At 34.5% G+C, this 22195-nt stretch overlaps 1 protein-coding gene and 1 pseudogene across 1 annotated transcript; one reads left to right on the top strand and one right to left on the bottom strand.

Annotated features, from left to right (window-relative positions):
- Positions 1–1422: 1422 nt before the first annotated feature.
- LOC120218437 lies at positions 1423–10483 on the top strand (annotated as a pseudogene).
- Positions 10484–12052: 1569 nt separating this feature from the next.
- On the bottom strand, positions 12053–13499 carry LOC120218643 (protein JINGUBANG-like). Its single transcript, XM_039215572.1, has one exon. The coding sequence runs from the start codon at positions 13259–13261 to the stop codon at positions 12062–12064; it is 1200 nt and encodes a 399-aa protein (XP_039071503.1). The 5' UTR covers positions 13262–13499; the 3' UTR covers positions 12053–12061.
- Between the last annotated feature and the right edge of the window lie 8696 nt (positions 13500–22195).

Here is a 22195-nt window from a genome sequence, read left to right on the forward strand (position 1 = left end):
TATCTATTTTTTACTATGTCTATTCCAAATAGTAGAACATTATGAAGAAACAATCCATTATGCTCACGAAATTAAATTTTCTGCTCCTCAAATCCATTATGTCCATAAAATTTAACTCTCTTCTACTCCTTAAAATTGTTATGCCTATAGTTATTTTATTCAACAAAAATTCTTCTTTTTCTTGATTTATTCAAGATATTTTTACATGTAACAACGTCATTTGACATAAAAGAGAAAATATCAACTACATTATCCAAAACTATTAAACACTATAGAACATAAAACATGACAGGTTTTCTATGGCCTTTCATCAAAACAAGAGATTTATTAAATTTTTATAACTTCACATATATTAGAGAAGTTATACCCTTTTGAATATAGGGTTCTCAGCAAATCAGATTTCGTCTCAAATTTAGAACATGACTTACATTACTAAATGTTCAAACAATCTTATCAAACATTTTAATTTTGATTGTGTTAATATATACGACCTTACAAGAGACATTATCTCTCCAAAATATATCATCTATAGACACGATTTTATATGTCACAAACCAATCCCAATTGGGACTCATATGAAAATTGCTACTAAAGTCAAGTATCCATTACAATCTTCACCAGAAGTAACTAGAAGTTCACCATCATCGTAATCTTCAACTGCATCAGCTTCTTTAGATTTCTCTAATTATTATCCCTTGTGATATGTACCATCCCTTTGGTACCTATTTTGCAACCTATAATATTCGGCTTTGATGTACCCTTTTTCTTGCAAGAATAACATAAATGTTTTTCCTGTGTTATTAGATTTTGACCTAGTCTTGGCATTATTACCAGAATTCTTTCTTCAGTTTTCTCACGAACAATAAGACCCTCTTTATTCAGATGCAAGCACAAGATGCTTCATCTTATCATATGAAGATAAGGAATCATAAACCTCATCAATTGTGAAAGATTCATGACTATATAAAATTATATCTCTAAAATTATATGATTATAAGTATTTTTTTAACGACAACTGAGATAGTGATCAGAATGAAAATAAATTAAAAATTCAGTGTGAGTAACAAAAACGAATTAAAAATTATTTGATCATATTATAAATTTTAAAATCAATAACTAAAAAGTTGGTGACCGTTATATATATATCACAAAAGACCAGTCCCATTTTTTACAATTTCATGTTATAAATGTGCAAGAGAGAAAACACTATTTCTCTCTCCCTTTCTTATTCTTTGTCTTTCTCCAAGGGAAAATGTGTCTGATCCTTCCATGCACCCGCAAGTTGCCCTTTTTCCTAACTGTTTCCTTCACCACAAAAGGAAAAGAAAAGAAAATCTCAGGGACGTTCTCTTTTCCTGCAACTCTTTCTTGTTGGTTTGGCAATGATCTTTTTAACCTTCGATATTTAAACCTACATTCTACTAAAAAGCCTTATTTACTCATTCGCTCCTTCTCCCACAACAGCCATGCAAATCATGAGGCACTCATGATTTAATCACACAATTCACAGCATTCAAATCCTTTCGTTTACCTTCCTTTCTATTAAGACCTTTACCTTTTGGTAATGTTCACTAGTTCAAAAGCTATAATGAGGACCACACCTTTGCCTGGTTTATCCTTGCAGATTTTCCCACCCTCCGTTTCGGATCGTACGGCTAAAGGAATAGCCTACGATGGGTTATCAACAAAATCGATCAGTAGTGATAGGAGCTCCACGACTGATTCTTCTAGTTGCAGTGCTAGCAATCTCAGCCATGAAAATGGGTACACCAGTCCAGGCCCAACGTTGAGCTTAGGGTTCCAGACGGCAGTTTTAGGTCTTAATCATCACCATCATCAACCTCTTATCAATGGCCGTGATTTCAAGAGAAATGCAAGAGTGATCAATGGAGCGGTGTAAAGAAGCACCAGAGCTCCGAGAATGAGGTAGACGACCACCCTCCATGCTCACTTTGTTCATGCAGTCCAGCTTCTCGGAGGCCATGAAAGTAATACCACTAAACAACCTAAGATATAGAAATTTTTTGTGGAAAAAATCATAAAAAGCTTCTACATCTTTGTATTGGAAATTATTGTTACAGGAGCAACACCCAAGTCTGTGTTAGAGTTGATGAATGTCAAGGATCTAACCCTAGCTCACGTGAAGACTCACTTGTTGGATCATAAACTTGATCCATTATGGGAGCCTAAACCCAAACCCAAACTAAATTGATGTCATTACTTACATCATTTAATTAAAGATGTCATTGCTTACATCATTTAATTAATGATGTCATTGCTTACATCAATTTAGTTAGGTGAGAGTTAGATATTTGTTGAATTTGTAATGGTTTAAATTAGTTTATTTGTGTGGTGTAGGATTGTTCTTGAGTAGTATAAATACCCCTTCCCATTTTAGTTTTAAGCATCAAGAAAAATTAAGAGCTTCTAAGTGAGTGAAGAAGCAAAGTCTTATAAGAGTGAGTTGTAGTTCTTGTTTTTGAGTGAGAGTACTCTTGTAATATTTGTTTGAGTTTCAATAAAAGTTGTTTGTGTGAGTGTTTTATTTCCAACAAAGTGGCATCAGAGAGAGTTGGAAAGATCGAAGGTCTCGACGAGAGGAATACGACGCCGCCAGAATTTTCTCAATCTGAGTTCTGACGCACCGCCACGCACCGCCGGAAGACTGCTGCCAGAAAATCGAGTTGACTCACCGAGTTGAGCCGAGTCAGCCGAGTTGGAGCCCTTGATCGAGTTGTCCAAGTCCCTCCAAAGTTTTTTTTTCATCGTTCCGGATTCATCCGTGCAATCGGATTTTACAAAATCTCATTATATTGAGAGATATGGCAAATGGTATGGCACCATTCCAAGTTCCGACACTCAACAACAACAACTACGACAATTGGAGTATCAAAATGAAGGCACTTCTTGGATCACAAGATGTGTGGGATATCATAGAGAAAGGCTATAACGAGCCTGCGGATGATGATGTTTTTGCTACTCTTACACCAGATCAAAAGATAACTTTGAAGGATTCAAGAAAGAGAGACAAGAAGGCTCTCTACCTCATCTATCAAGCATTAGATGATGATGGTTTTGAAAAGATTTCAAGTGCAAGCTCTAGCAAGGAAGCGTGGGAGAAGCTGCAAACCTCTTATAAAGGATCCGAGCAAGTGAAGAAGGTTCGTCTCCAAACATTAAGAGGTGAATTCGAATCCTTAAACATGAAAGCATCTGAGTCTATTTCAGATTATTTCTCAAGAGTAGTAGCTGTTTCTAATCAATTAAAAAGAAATGGTGAAAAGTTAGACGATGTGAGGATAATAGAGAAGATACTCCGTTCGTTGGATCCCAAATTTGAGCACATCGTCGTGACGATTGAAGAAACTAAAGACTTGGAAGAAATGAAGATCGAACAGCTCCAAGGATCATTGCAAGCATACGAAGAGAAGCATAAAAAGAAGCATGAGTTTACTGAGCAACTCCTCAAGCTGCAACTCAAGGATATGCATGAGAGCCAACGCAATGATAGAAACCAACGTGGCCAAGGCAGAGGTAGAGGCCATGGACGAGGTGGAAGTCGAGGTCGTGGACGAGGCTGGAATTACAACAATAACAATTCCAACAACAACTATGAGAAAGGAGAAAGCTCAACACGAGGCCATGGAAGATTTAATCCAAACTCAAAGTATGACAAATCTCAAATTCGATGTTATAATTGTCAAAAATTTGGGCATTATGCTTCAGAATGTAGAGCTCCCAACAACAAATTTGAGGAGAAGGCCAATTACGTGGAGGAAAAGACAGATGGCAAATAAACTCTTCTTCTAGCACGAAAGGAAACTGATGGTGGCCAAGCAAATTCCTGGTATCTTGACAGTGGTGCAAGCAATCACATGTGTGGAAGGAAAGACATGTTTGTGGAGCTAGACGAGTCAGTAAGTGGAAATGTTTCGTTTGGAGATGATTCCACAATAGCAGTGAAAGGGAGAGGTAACATTCTTATCCGTTTGAAAGATGGGAGACATCAATTTATTTCAAATGTCTACTATGTGCCCAATATGAAAAGTAACATTTTAAGTTTAGGGCAACTGGTAGAGAAAGGTTATGATATTCATATGAATAATTATAATCTTTCTATAAAAGATGATAAGAATAACTTCATTGCTAAAGTGCCGATGTCAAAGAATAGAATGTTCTTGATCAACATACAAAATGATGTTGCAAAGTGCCTGAAAACTTGCTACAAAGATGCATCATGGCTTTGGCATCTTCGATTTGGGCATCTCAATTTTGGAGGTCTAGAGCTATTATCTAAGAAGGAGATGGTGAAAGGACTACCTCACATCAACCATCCTGACCAACTCTGTGAAGGGTGTCTAGTCGGGAAACAATTCAGGAAAAGCTTTCCAAAGGAGTCAGAGACAAGAGCTAAGAAGCCACTTGAGCTCATCCATACCGATGTGTGTGGACCGATCAAGCCAAGCTCTCTCGGTAACAATAACTATTTTCTTCTCTTTATTGATGATTTTTCAAGAAAAACCTGGGTATATTTCTTGAAACAGAAGTCAGAAGTTTTTGAAGTCTTCAAGAAGTTCAAAGCAGCAGTGGAGAGAGAAAGCGGTAGAAAGATCAAAGCCATGAGATCCGATCGAGGTGGAGAATTTACTTCCAGGGAGTTTCAAGAGTTCTGTGAAGCAAATGGAATTCGTCGACCAATGACAGTTCCTAGATCCCCCCAGCAAAATGGTGTGGCAGAAAGAAAGAATAGAACAATCCTCGACATGGCACGAAGCATGCTCAAAAGCAAGAAACTACCCAAAGAATTTTGGGCGGAAGCAATATCGTGTGCAGTCTACTTGTCAAATCGATCTCCAACAAGAAGTGTATGGGGAAAGACACCGCAAGAGGCATGGAGTGGAAGAAAGCCTGGCATTTCCCACTTGAGAACCTTTGGAAGTATAGCCCATGTTCACGTACCAGACGAGAGAAGAACGAAGCTTGATGATAAAAGCGAGAGTTTTATCTTCATCGGCTATGATGCTAATTCGAAGGGCTACAAGTTGTACAATCCAGACAATAAGAAGTTTGTGATTAGTCGAGATGTGGTCTTCAACGAAGAAGGAGAATGGGATTTTAACTCTCATACAGATGACTTCAATTTCTTTCCTCAGTTTGAAGAAGATGAGCAGACAATGAGGGAGCAACTAGATGAATCTCAACAAGAGCTTGCAACTCCACCCACTTCACCAACATCAACCACTCAAGGAGACTCATCACCTTCATCATTGTCAAGTGGGAGTCAAAGTGAAAGAGTTGTGCAACGCACAAGAAGCCTTAGAGATCTCTATGAGGTAACTGAACGACAAGATAATCTTACATTATTTTGTCTTTTTGCCGATTGTGAACCAGTGAGCTTTCAAGAAGCGGTACAAGAAAAGAAATGGAGAGATGCGATGGACGAAGAAATCAAGGCCATCGAGAAGAATGACACATGGGAACTTACCTCACTTCCCAAGGGACATAAGGCGATAGGTGTCAAATGGGTGTACAAAACAAAGCAAAATGCCAAAGGAGAGATTGAAAGGCACAAGGCGAGGCTAGTTGCTAAAGGCTATAGTCAAAAGGCTGGAATTGACTATGATGAGGTATTTGCTCCTGTTGCTCGATTGGAGACTATCAGACTAATCATTTCTTTGGCAGCTCAAAACAAGTGGAAGATACAACAGATGGATGTAAAGTCCGCCTTCCTAAATGGAGTTCTTGAAGAGGAACTTTACATTCAGCAACCATCAGGCTATGAAGTCAAAGGGCATGAAGACAAGGTGTTGAAGTTGAAGAAGGCTCTTTACGGGCTAAAACAAGCACCAAGGGCATGGAATAGCCGAATCAACAAGTACTTCCAAGAGAATGGTTTCAACAAATGTCCCTACGAGCATGCTCTATATATCAAGATCAAAGATGAAGATATTTTGATCGTGTGCCTCTACGTGGACGATTTGATCTTCACTGGAAGCAACCCAAGCATGTTTAATGAATTCAAGGATGTGATGATGAAAGAATTCGAGATGACAGACATGGGGCTCATGGCGTACTACCTTGGCATTGAAGTTAAGCAACAAAATGATGGAATTTTCATTTCACAGGAAAGCTATGCAAAGGAGATACTGAAGAAGTTCAAGATGGAGAACTGTAAGCCAATAAGCACACCGGCAGAATACGGGATCAAGATGACCAAAAATGAAGAAGGTGAAAGTGTAGATCCAACATTCTTCAAAAGTTTGGTAGGAAGTCTACGCTATCTAACTTGCACGAGACCCGATATTCTTCACGCAGTTGGATTGGTTAGTCGCTACATGGAATCCCCAACAACCATCCATTTTAAAGCTGCAAAGAGAATTCTTCGCTATCTGAAAGGTACAATTGACTTTGGCTTGTTCTATTCAGTTTCTAATGATTACAAGCTTGTTGGATATAGCGATAGTGATTGGGGTGGAGACATAGATAATCGAAGGAGCACTACTGGATTCGTATTTTTCATGGGAGATATTGCATTCACATGGATGTCAAAGAAACAACCGATTGTCACATTGTCCACTTGTGAAGCGGAATATGTTGCTGCTACTTCATGTGTTTGTCATGCAATTGGCTTAGAAATCTATTGAAGGAGATTGGTTTGATACAAGAAGAGCCTACCAAGGTTTGTGTCGACAACAAGTCAGCCATTGCCTTAGCGAAGAATCCAGTATTCCATGATCGAAGCAAGCACATTGATATTCGCTACCACTATATAAGGGAGTGTGTTGCAAGAAAAGATGTGGAAGTTGAATATGTGAAGTCACAAGATCAAGTTGCTGATATTTTTACCAAGCCACTGACCATCGAAGACTTCTTAAGATTAAGGAACCTACTAGGGGTCACGAGATCAAGTTTAAGGGAGGGTGTTGGATCATAAACTTGATCCATTATGGGAGCCTAAACCCAAACCCAAACTAAATTGATGTCATTACTTACATCATTTAATTAAAGATGTCATTGCTTACATCATTTAATTAATGATGTCATTGCTTACATCAATTTAGTTAGGTGAGAGTTAGATATTTGTTGAATTTGTAATGGTTTAAATTAGTTTATTTGTGTGGTGTAGGATTGTTCTTGAGTAGTATAAATACCCCTTCCCATTTTAGTTTTAAGCATCAAGAAAAATTAAGAGCTTCTAAGTGAGTGAAGAAGCAAAGTCTTATAAGAGTGAGTTGTAGTTCTTGTTTTTGAGTGAGAGTACTCTTGTAATATTTGTTTGAGTTTCAATAAAAGTTGTTTGTGTGAGTGTTTTATTTCCAACATCACTTGCAGGTAGGTATACTCTGTGGGCAATCTTCATTTTTTTTAATAATACGGGTGATTAAAAATAGTATCTGTTCAGTATATTTCTTAATCATTGACACAACTGCTTGAATCTTTGAACTTTTTCCTTGTCATTATTGTTCTGTGTTCATGCAGATGTATAGAACAATTAAGTGCACTGACAAGCGAACAGACATGGGATTGACGGCCCAAAGCACAGAGATTGTTGATCTGGATGAAAGAGTATCATGCGGAATAGCTGATGATACCAACCCTTGTTATTCTCTCAAACCATTAACAACCTCACCGCCCGCCGAGGAACCAACGGTGAGGACAGTCTGTAAACTGCAATATCCCCTTCTCCTCTCTCGATCTGTTTCCCTTAATTTGTTTTGATCACAGAAGCTGACCATTTTGTCTTCTCTATCTTCACCAAGTTGAAAAATTAAATAATACTTTGTCTAATTTACATTAATTCGATAGGATCGTACATGACACGTATCCTTGGCCGTAGACTGTTTCAGTCCAACATGTTGTCTGTCGTTGTTTGTGGTTCATTAGAGTACATAGATTTTGATGAAGATGGCTGATCGAAGGCTTTTATATCTAAATCGGATGTAGTAATCCTAATTATACCTGTCCAAGATTCAGTAATATTTTATGAAATTTTCAATTATTTGGCCACATTGTTTAGCAATTAAAAATACTTTTATTTAAATTTTATCATAAAAATATTAATATTAATATAAAAACAAAATATAAATACAATTGTTAGTTTATGAGAATAATCACACACTTGAATATTAATATGTTGTGCATTAACAATTAATGGTTAAAGTTCAGCGCATGTCTTTGTACTTATAATCTCTGTTACAAAAATAACTATTTTTTTAATAATACTAATAAGTTAATAATATTTTTTCAGAATCATTCTCAGCAATTGATCATTTACACACCCAGTAACTACTTGAGCTCAAAACCTCTAAAAATAATAAAACTTCTTTTAACTGTTGGAGTTATTTGATATATTTTTAAAAAGTAAACATTTTGATTTAAATTTAAAGTTATAGTTAATTGGCTTAAATATTTTGGTTTAAACATCCTTTAGGTCTTTACCAATTTAAAATTGAACAAATAAATTTCTCTTGAAAATAATAATAATTTAGTTCATTTATATTTTGATATTGAGTAGATGAGAATAATATGCAACAGTTTTAACTTTTTTATTAATACATAACATATGTCCAAGTCCAACTATGATTTGATAAATTTTTAAATAATTTTTTTTATATATTTTCATGATTTTGGTTTTTTTATAATTTTTATCATCATTTTCAATTAAAATATTTCTCTCACTCCAAATCTAGAAGTCCCACTTAAATTCTTATTCATTTTTCATTAATGATTTATTATTTTTTAATTATTTTTTACATGAAATCTTTTAAACACTTATGAAATTTAAAGATAACATATTAGTCCAAAGTTCTTAATACTATTTTCTGTTTTATTTTTATTTTTGTATCTTTGATTATGGCTTGAAATATCCACTATAACATTGTAGATATGTCCGGTTCACATCTTCTATGTTAAATTGTATGACTAGTTTTAAATAAAGTCACTTTAAAAAAAATGATATTCTAAACTAAGGTTTCATTGTCTTATCTGCAATAATAATACAAACTAGAGTCTAGAAGGTGATATTAAATGTATGTTTTATGTGTTATTTTTGGTGTGATTGTACAAACTAATATATGTTGATGTTTTAAATTGTAATTGCAATATTATTATAAGCGAATATAATAAAATTTAAAGTTAAAATATGAATTAATTCAGATTTTATAAGTGTTTAAAACTATTATATAAATTTTTTTAAAAATAACGTCTTACAAGTTTTACATTAATGAATGGAAACCCTCTTTCTTTCTTTCTTTTAGTTAAAATTGGAACCCTTACGGTTTAATAATGGTTTTAACCTAATATAATTGATTATGCCGTGGCTTTTTTATATTCGTCAATGGTCAAATTCAAAGAAGGTTGCCAAGGTTCTTGTTTCGTTACTTAAGAAAACTCTTTCAATAGAAAACTTTAGGGTAATTATGCCATTAGTCACTAAACTTTGGGTTAGTTTTTTTCACCATTAAAGTTTAAAAAGTTATAAAATAATCACTAATGTTATCGATTTATAATAAAATGAACGTTGATCCATTAACCTTCATTATTTGGGTAAGAAAATGTTATCAGTTTGCAATAAAACAATCACTCAATCAGTGGTGGTATCATGTAATGCCATGTAGGATTGTCGTTACCCGAGTAATAAGTGTTAACGATTGAGTCATCGTTTTATTATAAATCAATCTTGTTAATGATCATTTATAACTTTTTAAACTTTAGTAGTGAAAAGATAAATTAAACTGAACTTTAGTGACCAATGGTGTAGTTTATCTAAAATTTTATCCTATTTTCAGTATAAAATTTTTGCCTTCGATCCTCTATTCTTTCCTTCTCTTTATAGATCTCCTCTTCATCATAGCTGGGACTGTGATACTTCATCTTGCTGTTTTTCCTCCCATGATTGCAGATATTCATGGTTATCCTCAATGGATAGAAATAATCTGAGCAAATCAAGCCATGAAAATGGCTCAACATTTTAAGTTGAATGATGCAAAGGTACGATTGCAAAGTTTTCTTTATCTATTCATAATCTTTATTAATTATTGACAATACACACACCTTCTAGACACACTGTTCGAACCTAGAATCTGTATGAAGAACAACTCTCTTAAACCAATGAGACCACTAGATGGGTTCACGATTGCAAAGTTGAATTTACTATCAGTATGTATTAGATAGCGATGGAATGATTAATTTAGGTTTTTGCTATAGGTGGACGTAGAAAAGGCAGAGCTTCTTCAAGTGTCGGATAATATGCTGAAGGAAAAATTAGATCCCAGCTCTTTGTCACATTCAGACATGTTACTTAACCTGGAGTTAACCCTCTGAAGGCCGAGCTGGAAATTAGATTATGCTGAATCTTCAATGACTTGACTCTTCTCAACTGTTAGAGACACCACAAAAACCAGATAATAGTTTGTCTTTCCTGTTGGGAAATATCTAACGTGCATGAAGTTTGCTTGTTCCATGTTCTTTTTAAAAGAAATAGGTCCCAAAAATATTATTTGAATTGGATAAAATTTCAATTTTTAGATCTCAAAAATATTATTTTTAATATTTAGAAATCGACCCATGTTTTCATGCTCCAAATAGTCTAAAGATTAGCAAGATTTGAAGTGTATTGAAATGAATGCATAGCTGGGATCCTTCTGTTATAAATAAGCCATCTTAAGCTTAGTAGCATTTGATGAGAATATTTAACTCATCCAAAATTATGATAACTAGCGTATGATATTTTCGGCTAATTTACAATGCTATTATCGTATATAAAGGGAACCTTTTATTATATATAAATGGACCCTTTGTCGAACGGGGAATTGGACGTAATCAAGATAGGATTACAAGATAAGAGCATAAAAATCCTGAAAGTTAGGGCTTTGCCCGCCTTTTGTTAGAAGACCTGTGCTATATTCATGATTTAAAATGTTTCAATGTTCACAGCATGAAATATATATGCTTGATATGTAAATAATGCTATTTTCGGCCAACGTGATTGATTAAGATTGTCTTTTTTTTCAATAATCTCTATAGTAAATGGTTAAAAAATTTCGGTTGATACTTTCCTTTCTTTAATAATATGATTTAATATTCATTAGGAACAAAACTACTTATTAAGGACCATATATGATATGATGGAAATGGTTCATAGAATAATTTTTCCAAAATTCCTCTCTTTATTTTCTTTTTCTTATTTTTGAGTTTTTTTTTAATTTTGATTAATTTAGATAAATATATTCATGTCTCTTGATATTTATAATGCTCAAACTCGATATTTCAAATAATAACAATAATTCATTTACCAACGAAATCGTATGTTTGGTGCTATTTTTTAAGTCTTAATTACTCCCTTATTCTTCATTTTTTATTTTGGATATTTTAAAGACCCTCGGGGCTGGGGTCTCAACCAATCCAGAGGCTCCTCGTGCAGTAGGGAAGGGAGCAGATCTTCTCTCGTCATCCTCTGTTCCTTAATTAATCTTTACTAGAAATGCTATGGACACTGATGGGACCAGTGAAGGTGGCTAGCGGTGGCGGTTGATGAGGGATAGATTAGGTTAGGATTTCTAATTTAGAGTTGGGGTAAACGGGTTATGGGTCGATTTCTCATATTGGTTCATAAGATAATTGGGTCAGTTTAAACGGGAAAAAAAACCGTGAATGTAAAGATGAAGAATATAATAGTATAAAGATAGAAAAATAATCTCTTAAAAAATTTAAATTTATAATAGATATTTTTAATAATTTATTTTCATCTTCTAAGATTTATTTCTTTTAAAATATTATACATACGTCATGTATAAAATCTTGTCTTCCTCCATGGTTCCTGATATTCATAGTTGAAGTTAGCATTGTCTTGGGACTTGTTTGTTGGGTAGGAGATTGGTTCATCCATTTGTCTTGGCCTAACCAGACCAGTAAGATTGTGTAAATCAAAATTTATTATTAGTAATTAATTCACCAAATCAATAACAATCTTTACAATATATAGCCAAAGAAAATTTCTCAAAATAAATTTAATCCCTCTCTGTTTTAAGCAAACCCCGAAAGAGAAAACTTGTATTCAATATCAGTACGTCCCACTCCTGCTGTGTATGCTGGTGGACTTGGTCCTCCCATCCTTTGCGAAAGACTCTGCGTCATAACTCGCCTGGTGCTGATGTTTAGGCTGCATCGGCATCACCTGCGGAAACTCCGAAACTCTCCATACCTTCACCGACTTATCGAGGCTCCCGCTGTACACGATCCACCGCTGCTCCTTTTTCGATTCATTGTCCTTTTCCACTGCTAAGCACTTCACAGGCCCTGTATGCCCTGTTAGCACCGAAAGGCTCGTGTGTACCTTACCATCCCTACGCCAAATACATATAGTCTTATCGGCTGAACCACTAATCAACAAGTTCCCGGCTGCTTCGAGACATAGAACCGCCAGCTTGTGCCCTTTAAGTTCTCCTCCCTGGGAGAATTCCTTCACATTATCCCGGTATGTGATCACGCCATCGCTGGAGCCACAATACAATGCTGGACCTGCAGAGGTAATGATTGCTAATGCTGTTACCGCACATTCTTGTTGTATAATCGTTTGAGACAAGGTATGCTTCGTTCCTTTCCGAAGCAGTTCCCTTTTCCACAATTTAACTGTTCCGTCTGCCGAACCAGTGAAAACCATTTCACCCGAGCTCGCAATTACCGAGTTAACGGCGTCGTTGTGTGCATTAACCGATTCAAGGCATTTAGAATCCGAAATTCTCCAAACCTTAAAGGTCCGGTCCCATGAGGCTGAATAAAGAAGACCTTGTTCCTCGTTTAAGCTCAAACAAGACACCGCATCCGAGTGTTTGATCCATAGTGAACGTTTGCGTCTCACTTCAATGTAATTGCTCGGTTTAAAAGAACTTTTGAGGATATCTTTAAGTGTTGGCAATGTTCCAGCTCGTTTATGAAAGGAAGGGTTCTTAATCGAGACCTTCCAAACACGAATCTTCCCATCTTGATGGCCAGTGAAAATTTTTTCACCTGATATCACAATGGCCTTAACCAATCCACTGTTCGATTTGAAGCCAGAGAATTCTTTGAGATTCTTCCACACACGAATGTTCTTGCTATCGGAGCCGGTGTAAAGGAGCTCATCTCTGGCTGCCAAGGAATAAATATGTCCCTCTTCACGCGTAAGCGAGCCGATGAGACTATTAGCTGGAACCTGGCCATTGCCGTCGAAAGGGTCCCATGAAGGTTTGTCCGTAGGTGCGGTGTGGTTCCATGGTGACATGGTTAAGGGTGAAGCATCACAACTCAATCTGTTGGCTTCGATAAATGGAGGACAATTAGATGATGTGTGTTGCTGTAAGCAAGCAACAAATCATCTGATGCAGTCATAGGAGCATTGACGGCCATGACAGGGTCCGAATCCTTCATGTCCCCGAACTGGGATTTACCACCAATACTATCGGACTCTTCGAACATTGTGTTGGTGTCTCCCATCTTCCGTCTCTCCATCCCCGTCCCGAAATATGAATACACTAAATCAAGCTGACAAAAGAGCCAAAAAGCTAAAACAAAATCCCAAGTGTATATAAAAAAACAGCAGAGATTTGAGAGAAAATATCAGAAAAGAAGTGAAGGGCTCGGAGACGAGACGCAAATGGTTGGATTTGCATTGAATTCATACACTCAAATTGTTGGAGCAAGGGACGAACGCCAACTCCAAAGCCCTTTGATCTTATCTTTGCTTTTCTTAACCATCAATTATTACTAAATGATGGACGATAAATTTAGGGGGTACATGACAACTATAGAAATGGCGATTTTGTTGGGAACAAAAATGGTTTAGGTCCAGGGGATTCCGAGTCAATCGCCTGCCAATAACGTGAATTTGGGGGGTTGGGGGGCTTATTATTCGTAAAGTGGTTGGTTCAACTTTAATTTCTATTTTAGAATCAAATTTGACGATTTTTTATAAATAAAATAAAACGTAAAAATTGGAAAATCGTTTGCAAAATAAGTTCATGGCTATGTCTTATATCTCACATGTTTAAAAAATATATTAAAATTGTTAAAGATTTTACAAAGAAAACGTGTGCCAAATCAAATTTATTAAGGAAATTATCACATGCATTTATCTGAAAATTCAACTCTGTTAAATTATATCTGAATGTAGAATATTAACCACAAAGTTAAGAGACAAACCTTCTCATGCACGGAGCAGTATGCACGTAGATCATTGGGGTGGCACAAGACGCATTGTGGTTTCTATTGTTTATATTGGTGGACAGGAAGCTCCGGTGCAGAATGATTTGTTGATTTGAGGCCAACATTCTTCTGGCACGTACTCGACAGGATCGGGCTATCGCTGGTTGATGGAGGTGAAAGAGTAGTGCACCGGGTAATTCATAGTTGTAGATAGTCTTGTCCTCGATGGCAACTTTACCTAAAATAAAGCTACTTTGGATGCTTGGGCATGAAGCTCTTCCTACTAGTAGTCCGTTGCTTGTTGCAGGATTAGAGGATGGCATACTCAATAGGATTTAAAATATTCATACAACCCTCAATTTACTAAGGTAATGCCCAAATCACATTTCTTCACCAAAACTTCATATATGTGACTTGATTCGAACAGTACATCCTCCAAAATTGTTTGGATATTTTAAAAAAGTCAAAGATAATTGAATCAATTAATACATTAAAAAAAGAGTTAGAATCGAGTATTTTAGCAAACAGGTCAAAGTTGAAGTCAATAATTAATTGTCAATTATAAAAATCAATGGTCAATGGTTAGAACGATCAACAATCAAAATGGTTCATGTCAATGGATATGGATCAATGGGTTCAGGTCAAGGATGAATTCATGAGGTTATACATTGACTACCGGCGATTGAATAAAGTAATTGTGAATAATGAATAAACGCTTTAGAAAATTGATGACTTGTTCTATCGAGTTAAGAGAGCTTGAGTGCTTTCCAAGATTAACTTAAAGTCAGTCAATGAAGTTAAAACAGAACTGGATATTACGTGTTTGATGATATCATTTAGGCCCACCAATACTCTGAAGATATGTATAGACTTGATAAACTGCAATTTTTAATCCTAATTAGATCAGTTTATGGATTTATATAAATTAAAGTTTACGCAACCCATGTTTTTCTAATTTAAATGTTTATTTTTTTATTTAATATAGCCAAAATTGTATGGATTAAAAATTTTAAATCTTGGACTCTTTTCCAAAGCAGTTGAGATTTCACTTTCAGTCATTACGTGAATCAAATTTCTCATGTTAATTAAACCTCATGATTATATTTACATTAATATTGAATAGAGTCACTCTGAATCATATTACTTTTTAAAAGTAAAGTAATATGTATTTGTTTTTAAAACAATTTAATGAAATAACATTGTTTTTAAGAATGGTTCGATTTATTTTATATTATATTAAATAAATTATTATAAATAAGAATTTAAGGCTAAATGAATCAAACTTGAAGAGGGTAAACGAATTGCAAGAGTTCAATGATTTTTTTTTAGTGTTTAACAAAAATTAAAGGAAACTAACTTTCAACGGATCATAGTGGTAAACAAAATCTCCAAAAAGGTTTAAAATATAATTTTAAAAAAGAGTTTATTGCATCGTATGTCCCCAAACTATGATCCTCATTTTAAATTAGATCTTAAACTTTTGAATATTCTAATTTCATCTCCAAACTATGATTTTTATTTTAAATCAGTCCTTCAAATTTTTAACATTCCAATTTCATCCCCAAACTATGATCCTCATTCTGAATTGGTCCCCAAACTTTTGAATCTTTCAATTTTATCCCCAAAGCCATCCAAATATGCAATTAGTTTCAAGCATAGTTTAACCTAAATTTTATTTTTTTTCAAACATATAATAATATAACTTGACCTAGCAATTTTATTAACGGGGGATGTGATTAGTATATATGTATAGTTTGGGATGAAATTGAAATGTTTAAAAAGTTTGAGGACTAATTTAAAATAAAGATCATAGTTTGAGAATGAAAATAAAATGTTCAAAAGTTTGTTTGAGGACTAATTTAGAATGATAATCATAGTTTAGAGATGAAATTGAAACTTTAAAAGTTTAGGGGCTAATTTAGAATAAGAGTCATACTTTGAGGATGTGTGATGCAATTAACTCTTTTAAAAATAATACTTACATTTAAGTCTTAAAATATTTTTAAAGATATTTAAAAAAAACATATTTAACATACTTTTAACGTTAAAAATAATTTTCTAACATTATTCTAAATTTGCCATAGAATATCCGCAAAAGCAAAACTACTTTTCTCGGCCAAACATTGCAGTTTTTCACTAAAACTGCACATAAGAGATGGTTGTCCCTTGTTCCCATATGTAATGGGATAAGGGGGAGGTAAGATAGTAGGCTGTCCCAACACTAGTGTCATAACCATTTTTAGGTGGAACAATTAAATATTATTTTAAAAAACGATTATGACTCTAATTTGGAAAAATTGGGGAATTTGGAATTAATTTGGAATAAATTGAATAGAGTCGCCATCGACCTTTGGGTTAGGTAGGTCGAATACCTAAAAACGTCTTTTAAAACAATTTTAAGAAAAAATCATTTTTTAGACAAAATTCGGTATGCGTTACCAAAGATTCATTTAAATGGATTCGGAAGTCGGTTACGCGTGGGGAAGGATTAGCACCTCACAGCGCCCAAAATTGGTACTGTGTCGCTTACACATTGTCATAATGGTGGAAATTACAAATCGAATATAAAGTTAATTTATGATCCATTTATCGAACATTAATTAATTTGCTTCGAATTATTTAATTAGAGAAAATTCTTTAACTCGAAAGGAAATCTTGAAATTAGCAACCCTCCATCGGGACAACTAACTCGAACTATTTCTCATTCGTAAAAGAATATTCTACCATTGATTATGTTAAAAATACAAATCGAATATAATTAAAAACAATGTTTACATACGAATAAATTGATTAACTGAAAACGTGAATTGAATACAAATTAAAAATTTTGAAATTTACATTCACATAAAATAAAGTAAATTGTCATTTAAAATAACACACATTGCATTGTTTGAATAAATTAATTAGTAAAATATACTCGACTTATTGCAAGTTCCTATGTCGTTAAAATGCCGTATCGGATCGTACCACTTCGACCAAATGGTACTTTCCACGCCCATTCTACGCATACGTGTTCTTGAAAATATAATCGAATATTTCTTACATAGATAAAGATATAATGAAAATAAATGTAATTGGAAATACAAAATAAAATATTTACATTAAATGAAATTGAAAACATTATTTACATAATCAAAATAATTAACTAATGAGTAAAATACACATCCATACATAAATGTCTAAAAATAAATTAGTAAATATTACAAACCAAAATAAATATAAAACATTTAAGGGGCTAAAATAATAGAAACAGAAACTTAGGGGGCTAAACAGCAAAAAAACAGAAAATTAATGGACCAAAATAGCACTAACCGAAATTTAAAGGACTAAATATAAAATAAAAATAATTTAGAGCCCATATCACAAACATTAAACAGTCAAATACTAGAAGTGAAAATAACCCAAAAGTAAAGCTTATGACTAAATTGAAATTTCACAGAAACATGGAGGATCAAAAAGTAATTAAATAAAATGTCAGACAGTGACCAAAATAGAACATTTGCAAATATGATGGCTGAATTCAAACATCCACAAAATATCACAACACAAGAACTTAGGACTAGAATGAAACTATTACAAACATAATGTCCAAAAGTCAAATATTCACAAAAAATGACATAACATACATTAATAGGACTAAAATAAAGTATTTTAAAAAATGGGGTGGCCAGATTCGAATATCAAAGAAACACACATGAAATATTAAATCAGTGGCTAAGATGTAACATTTATAAATATTGAAACCAGAACCAAATATAAACCAAAAAATGTTATAATACCTAGGATAGTGACTAAAATGAACCTAAAAGAAAATTTAAGCCTAAATCAAATATTAATCCCAATCGAACCCACAAGCCAACATAAAGGACCGAAATAAAAAGGATGCAAAACAGATGATCAAAATCATAAACCTCATCGAAAATAAAAACTAAGAACAAAGATGGACTAAAATAGAAGGCAACCCAGTTTAAAGACTAAAACATAAATGTTAATAAATTCCATTAATATACATACGATGATCAAAATAAAATTAATCACAAATCAATAAACCTGAATAGGCATAAAACCAAACTAACATTACAGAAAATTTAAGGACTGAAATAAACATTTCACAAATTCCAGGCTTGATATATAAAAATTGTCATAAACATCAACACATATGTTAGGACGAAAATATAACAAGAAATAAAAAGGAGACTCAAATAGGAAAACTGAAACCTAAAAGACTAAATAGGAATTAAACCATACACAAGCCAATGGCTAAAATAATATTCACAAATATAGTGACCAATGTAAATATTAACAAAAATAACTTAACAAATAATAAAAGGACTAAAATATAAATAAGGAAACATCAGAATCTGAAATCAAATAAATGAAACTTCATTTAATGGCTAAATAATACGGTTACAAAGCATCAGGGACCAAAAGAGTAGTTTACCCCTTAATATGAAAACACGGAAACCTCTAAACGGCGTCGTTTTTGAAACTGGGATATAATCCCATTTTAAGGTTATTAACCGAACCCTAAATCATTTTCACCCCTCTCTCAGCCTCCTTCCTTTCCCTCTCTCTACTCTCCTTTCTCCCTCGCCGCAACAGCCAAACAGAGCACTCAACCCCAGCCACCGTAGAACGGTGGCCACGGGGTCTCACAAACTACACAGTTTCCCCTTAAAATTGACCTGAAACTAAACCCCCACTCACAACCAAACCCGAAACCCCCAAATCCGAAAGGTAAAAAAAAAATATACCTCTAAAGATAGAGCCTAATCACCCCGATGAAGCAATGGTGGTCGGTTATGGGTAAGCTTCGGTTCCTCTCTTTTTCCTTTCTGATTTTTTTCTAAACCCGAATGGTCTCTCCCTTTTTTTTGTTATCACCCCCCTTGCTCTCTGTTCTCTTTGCTCTTTCCTTTTATCTTGCTTTGCATGCTGATTTTTTTTTACTTCGTTTGGTGAGATGATGAGGTCTATGAATAGGGTTTGATTTCTCTGATTTGGGTGAATAAAGTCCAGATTTTTCGGGATTTTTGGGTGTTATTTTAATGGGTTTTCAGATTTAGGCCACTGTATTTGATAAGTTGATATTGATTTGGTTTCTGTTGATTGTTTTTTTTCACTGTTTCTATCACTGTTCGGCCTCTGTTAATGATGACGGCGACGATGAGATGGACCGGCAGCAGTGACGACGGCGGTGGGAAGTGCAACTTGCTGCTGGCGGTGGCGGCGGCTGGATAGGGGATTTAGGGTTTGAAACCCTAATTTGTTTTAGGGTTTGAAACCCTAATCTGATTTGGTTGTTGGGCTCTGGGATTGGGCCAATTGGGCTTCGGGTTGTTGGGCCTCTGTTGGGCCTTGGTTGGGCCTTGTTGTATTGGGCTTTGGCCTGCAAAATATGTAAAATGTAATATTAATAATAAATAATAATAATAATAATAAAAATAACGATAATAATAATATACAAAAAAGACCCGGACAAAAACGGGTGTCTACAGCTGCCCCTCTTTGCACATTCTTGTGTTAACAAGAATAGGGCAAAGACGACAATACAACACGTTTTTGTCTGGTTCTCTTTCTTTTTCCTATAAATTGGATAATGTTGATTGTTGGGGACGCCACTGCTCATACGTGATGAAGAGTTTGGTTATCTATGGTTGACACGGCTCCTACGTGATGAAGAGATCTGGTCGGGGAATGACACGGCTCATACGTGATGAAGAGTTCTGGCCATCTAAAGGTGATAACACGGTTCCTACGTGATGAGGACGGCTGGTTATCTAGGGTGACACGGCTCATACGTGATGAAGAGATCTGGTCGGGGTATGACACGGCTCATACGTGATGAAGAGTTCTGGCCATCTAAAGGTGATAACACGGTTCCTACGTGATGAGGACGGCTAGTTATCTAGGGTGACACGGCTCATACGTGATGAAGAGATCTGGTCGGGGAATGACACGGCTCATACGTGATGAAGAGTTCTGGCCATCTAAAGGTGATAACACGGTTCCTACGTGATGAGGACGGCTGGCCATCTAAAAGTTATGGTTTCAAGAGAAACCAAATTAAAGATTTGTTTCAGAAGAAACAAACCCAAAAGATGATATGTTTCAAAAGCAACTGTCTCTTAAAAGAGACAAAATTTTGTTTCAAAGGAAATGACTCAAAGATTGTTTAAAGGAAAACTGTCTCAAATGAGACAAAATTCGTTTAAAGGGAAATGATCTCAAAGATGTTTGTTTTGTTTCAAAGGAAACAGACTCAAAGATTTTTCACGAAATTGTCTCAAGAGAGACAAAACTTTGTTTCAAAATAAATAGACTCAAAGATATTTTTCAAAAGAAACAACTCAAAGATTTTTATTCAAAAGGAACAAACTCCAAGATTTTTATTCAAAAGGAGCAAACTCAAAGATTTTTTCAAGAGGAACAAACTCAAAGATTTTTTTTTCAAGAGAAACAAACCCAAAGATTTTTTTCAAAAGAAATTGTCTTTAAGAGATAAAAAATCGTTTTAAAAGATTCAAATATTGTCGATTTTGTTTATATGGAAATAATCTCAAAGGTGTTTTCCAAAGCGTTTATTTTGTTTCAAATGAAACAATTTCAGGATTTGTTAAGAGGGGAAATGTCTCGTGCGAGACAAATCAGCTTTGAGAATATCAAGTGATATTAATTTTGCTTTAAGTACAACAACCTTGAAATTTGTATTATGAGAGAAAATGATGTCTCAAGCGAGACGAAATTTGCTTTAAGATATAGTCTCAAATGAGACAAAATTTGTTTTTAGAGAAGTTGTCTCAAGCGAGACAAAGTTTGTTTTTGAGAAACGATTTCAAGTGAGATCAACTTTGTTTAATGTGAAACAAATCCGAAATTTGGATCTCAAAGGGAAAAGGTCTCAAGCGAGACAAAATTTGTTTTGAAAGAAACAACAATCTAAGGTGAGATTAATTTTGTTTTTAGTGAATCAAATTCAAAATTTGTATCTCAAAGGAAAAATGTCTCAAGCGAAACACAATTTGTTTTAAAATTCTCAAAATTTGGGGAAAAGTGTCTCAAGCGAGATGAAATTTGTTTTAAAGAGAAAGTTGTCTCAAGCGAGACAAAATAAAATTTGTTTTTAAGAAAACTATCTCAAGTGATACGACACTTTATTTTTTTAAAAGAAAATAATCTCAATAGCTCAAAGTTTATCTATTGATTCCTGCATGTTGAGGAAACATCTTCAGAAGATCTGATTGTTGACTTCAGGAAGCCAAATATGTGGATTGCATTGTTCTTTCAGGTTGAAAACACCTGGTTATTTCCGAGCTCTAATTTCCTGAAAAGATCAGAATGATGCAATTTTGACTAACTATTTTGGAAGTTATGATAGATGTCAAGATGAAATTTATTTGATCTTCTTTTATTGAATTTGTCCTCAAGTGAGGAGAAAAATGTCTTTAATACACATGATGATAAATGTTTGATGCAAATTTTATGTATCATGGATGTATGTATGTATGTATGTATGTGTATGTATGTATATACTTTTCTCGATCTAGAAGGAGAATGATCGCGAGAGCAGTCTATCATTGATTCAACTTGTCCGTATTTCCACCATGGTGTACTCTTGCAAACCTTTACCTGAGACCATTTGTTTGTCCCATCAAATTTTGCCCCAAAATAGCTTCTTTGATTCAACTTTGATTCTGAGCTTCGGAGATATATTTGTTGAATTCCAAGATATTTCCGCCGGAGATATTATCTTGTTTGAAAATGTTTTTCTTCTTCTTGAATTTTCAAAATTTTGAAAAATATTACCTCCTTCTAAGTTTCACAATTGAAGCCAATCATAAAACATGAATTCATTGGATATCAAAAGAATTAAATGCTCTTTTAATCATTGATAGTTACAAATCTTTGACAAATATCAAGATCGACAGGTGGGTTTAGAGGTTGGCTACCTAAATTCTAAGGTGTGTTTCATCCATTGGTCCTCGTGAAGGTAATGACATACCCCTCTTTCTTG

This window comes from Hibiscus syriacus, unplaced genomic scaffold (genome assembly GCF_006381635.1).
Source record: "Hibiscus syriacus cultivar Baekdansim isolate YM2019G1 unplaced genomic scaffold, ASM638163v2 tig00110198_pilon, whole genome shotgun sequence".
NCBI lineage: Eukaryota > Viridiplantae > Streptophyta > Magnoliopsida > Malvales > Malvaceae > Hibiscus > Hibiscus syriacus.

Excerpts from the sequence above, each read along its gene's own strand:
- LOC120218643 (XM_039215572.1), bottom strand. The coding sequence starts at position 13,261 with ATGTCACCATGGAACCACACCGCACCTACGGACAAACCTTCATGGGAC.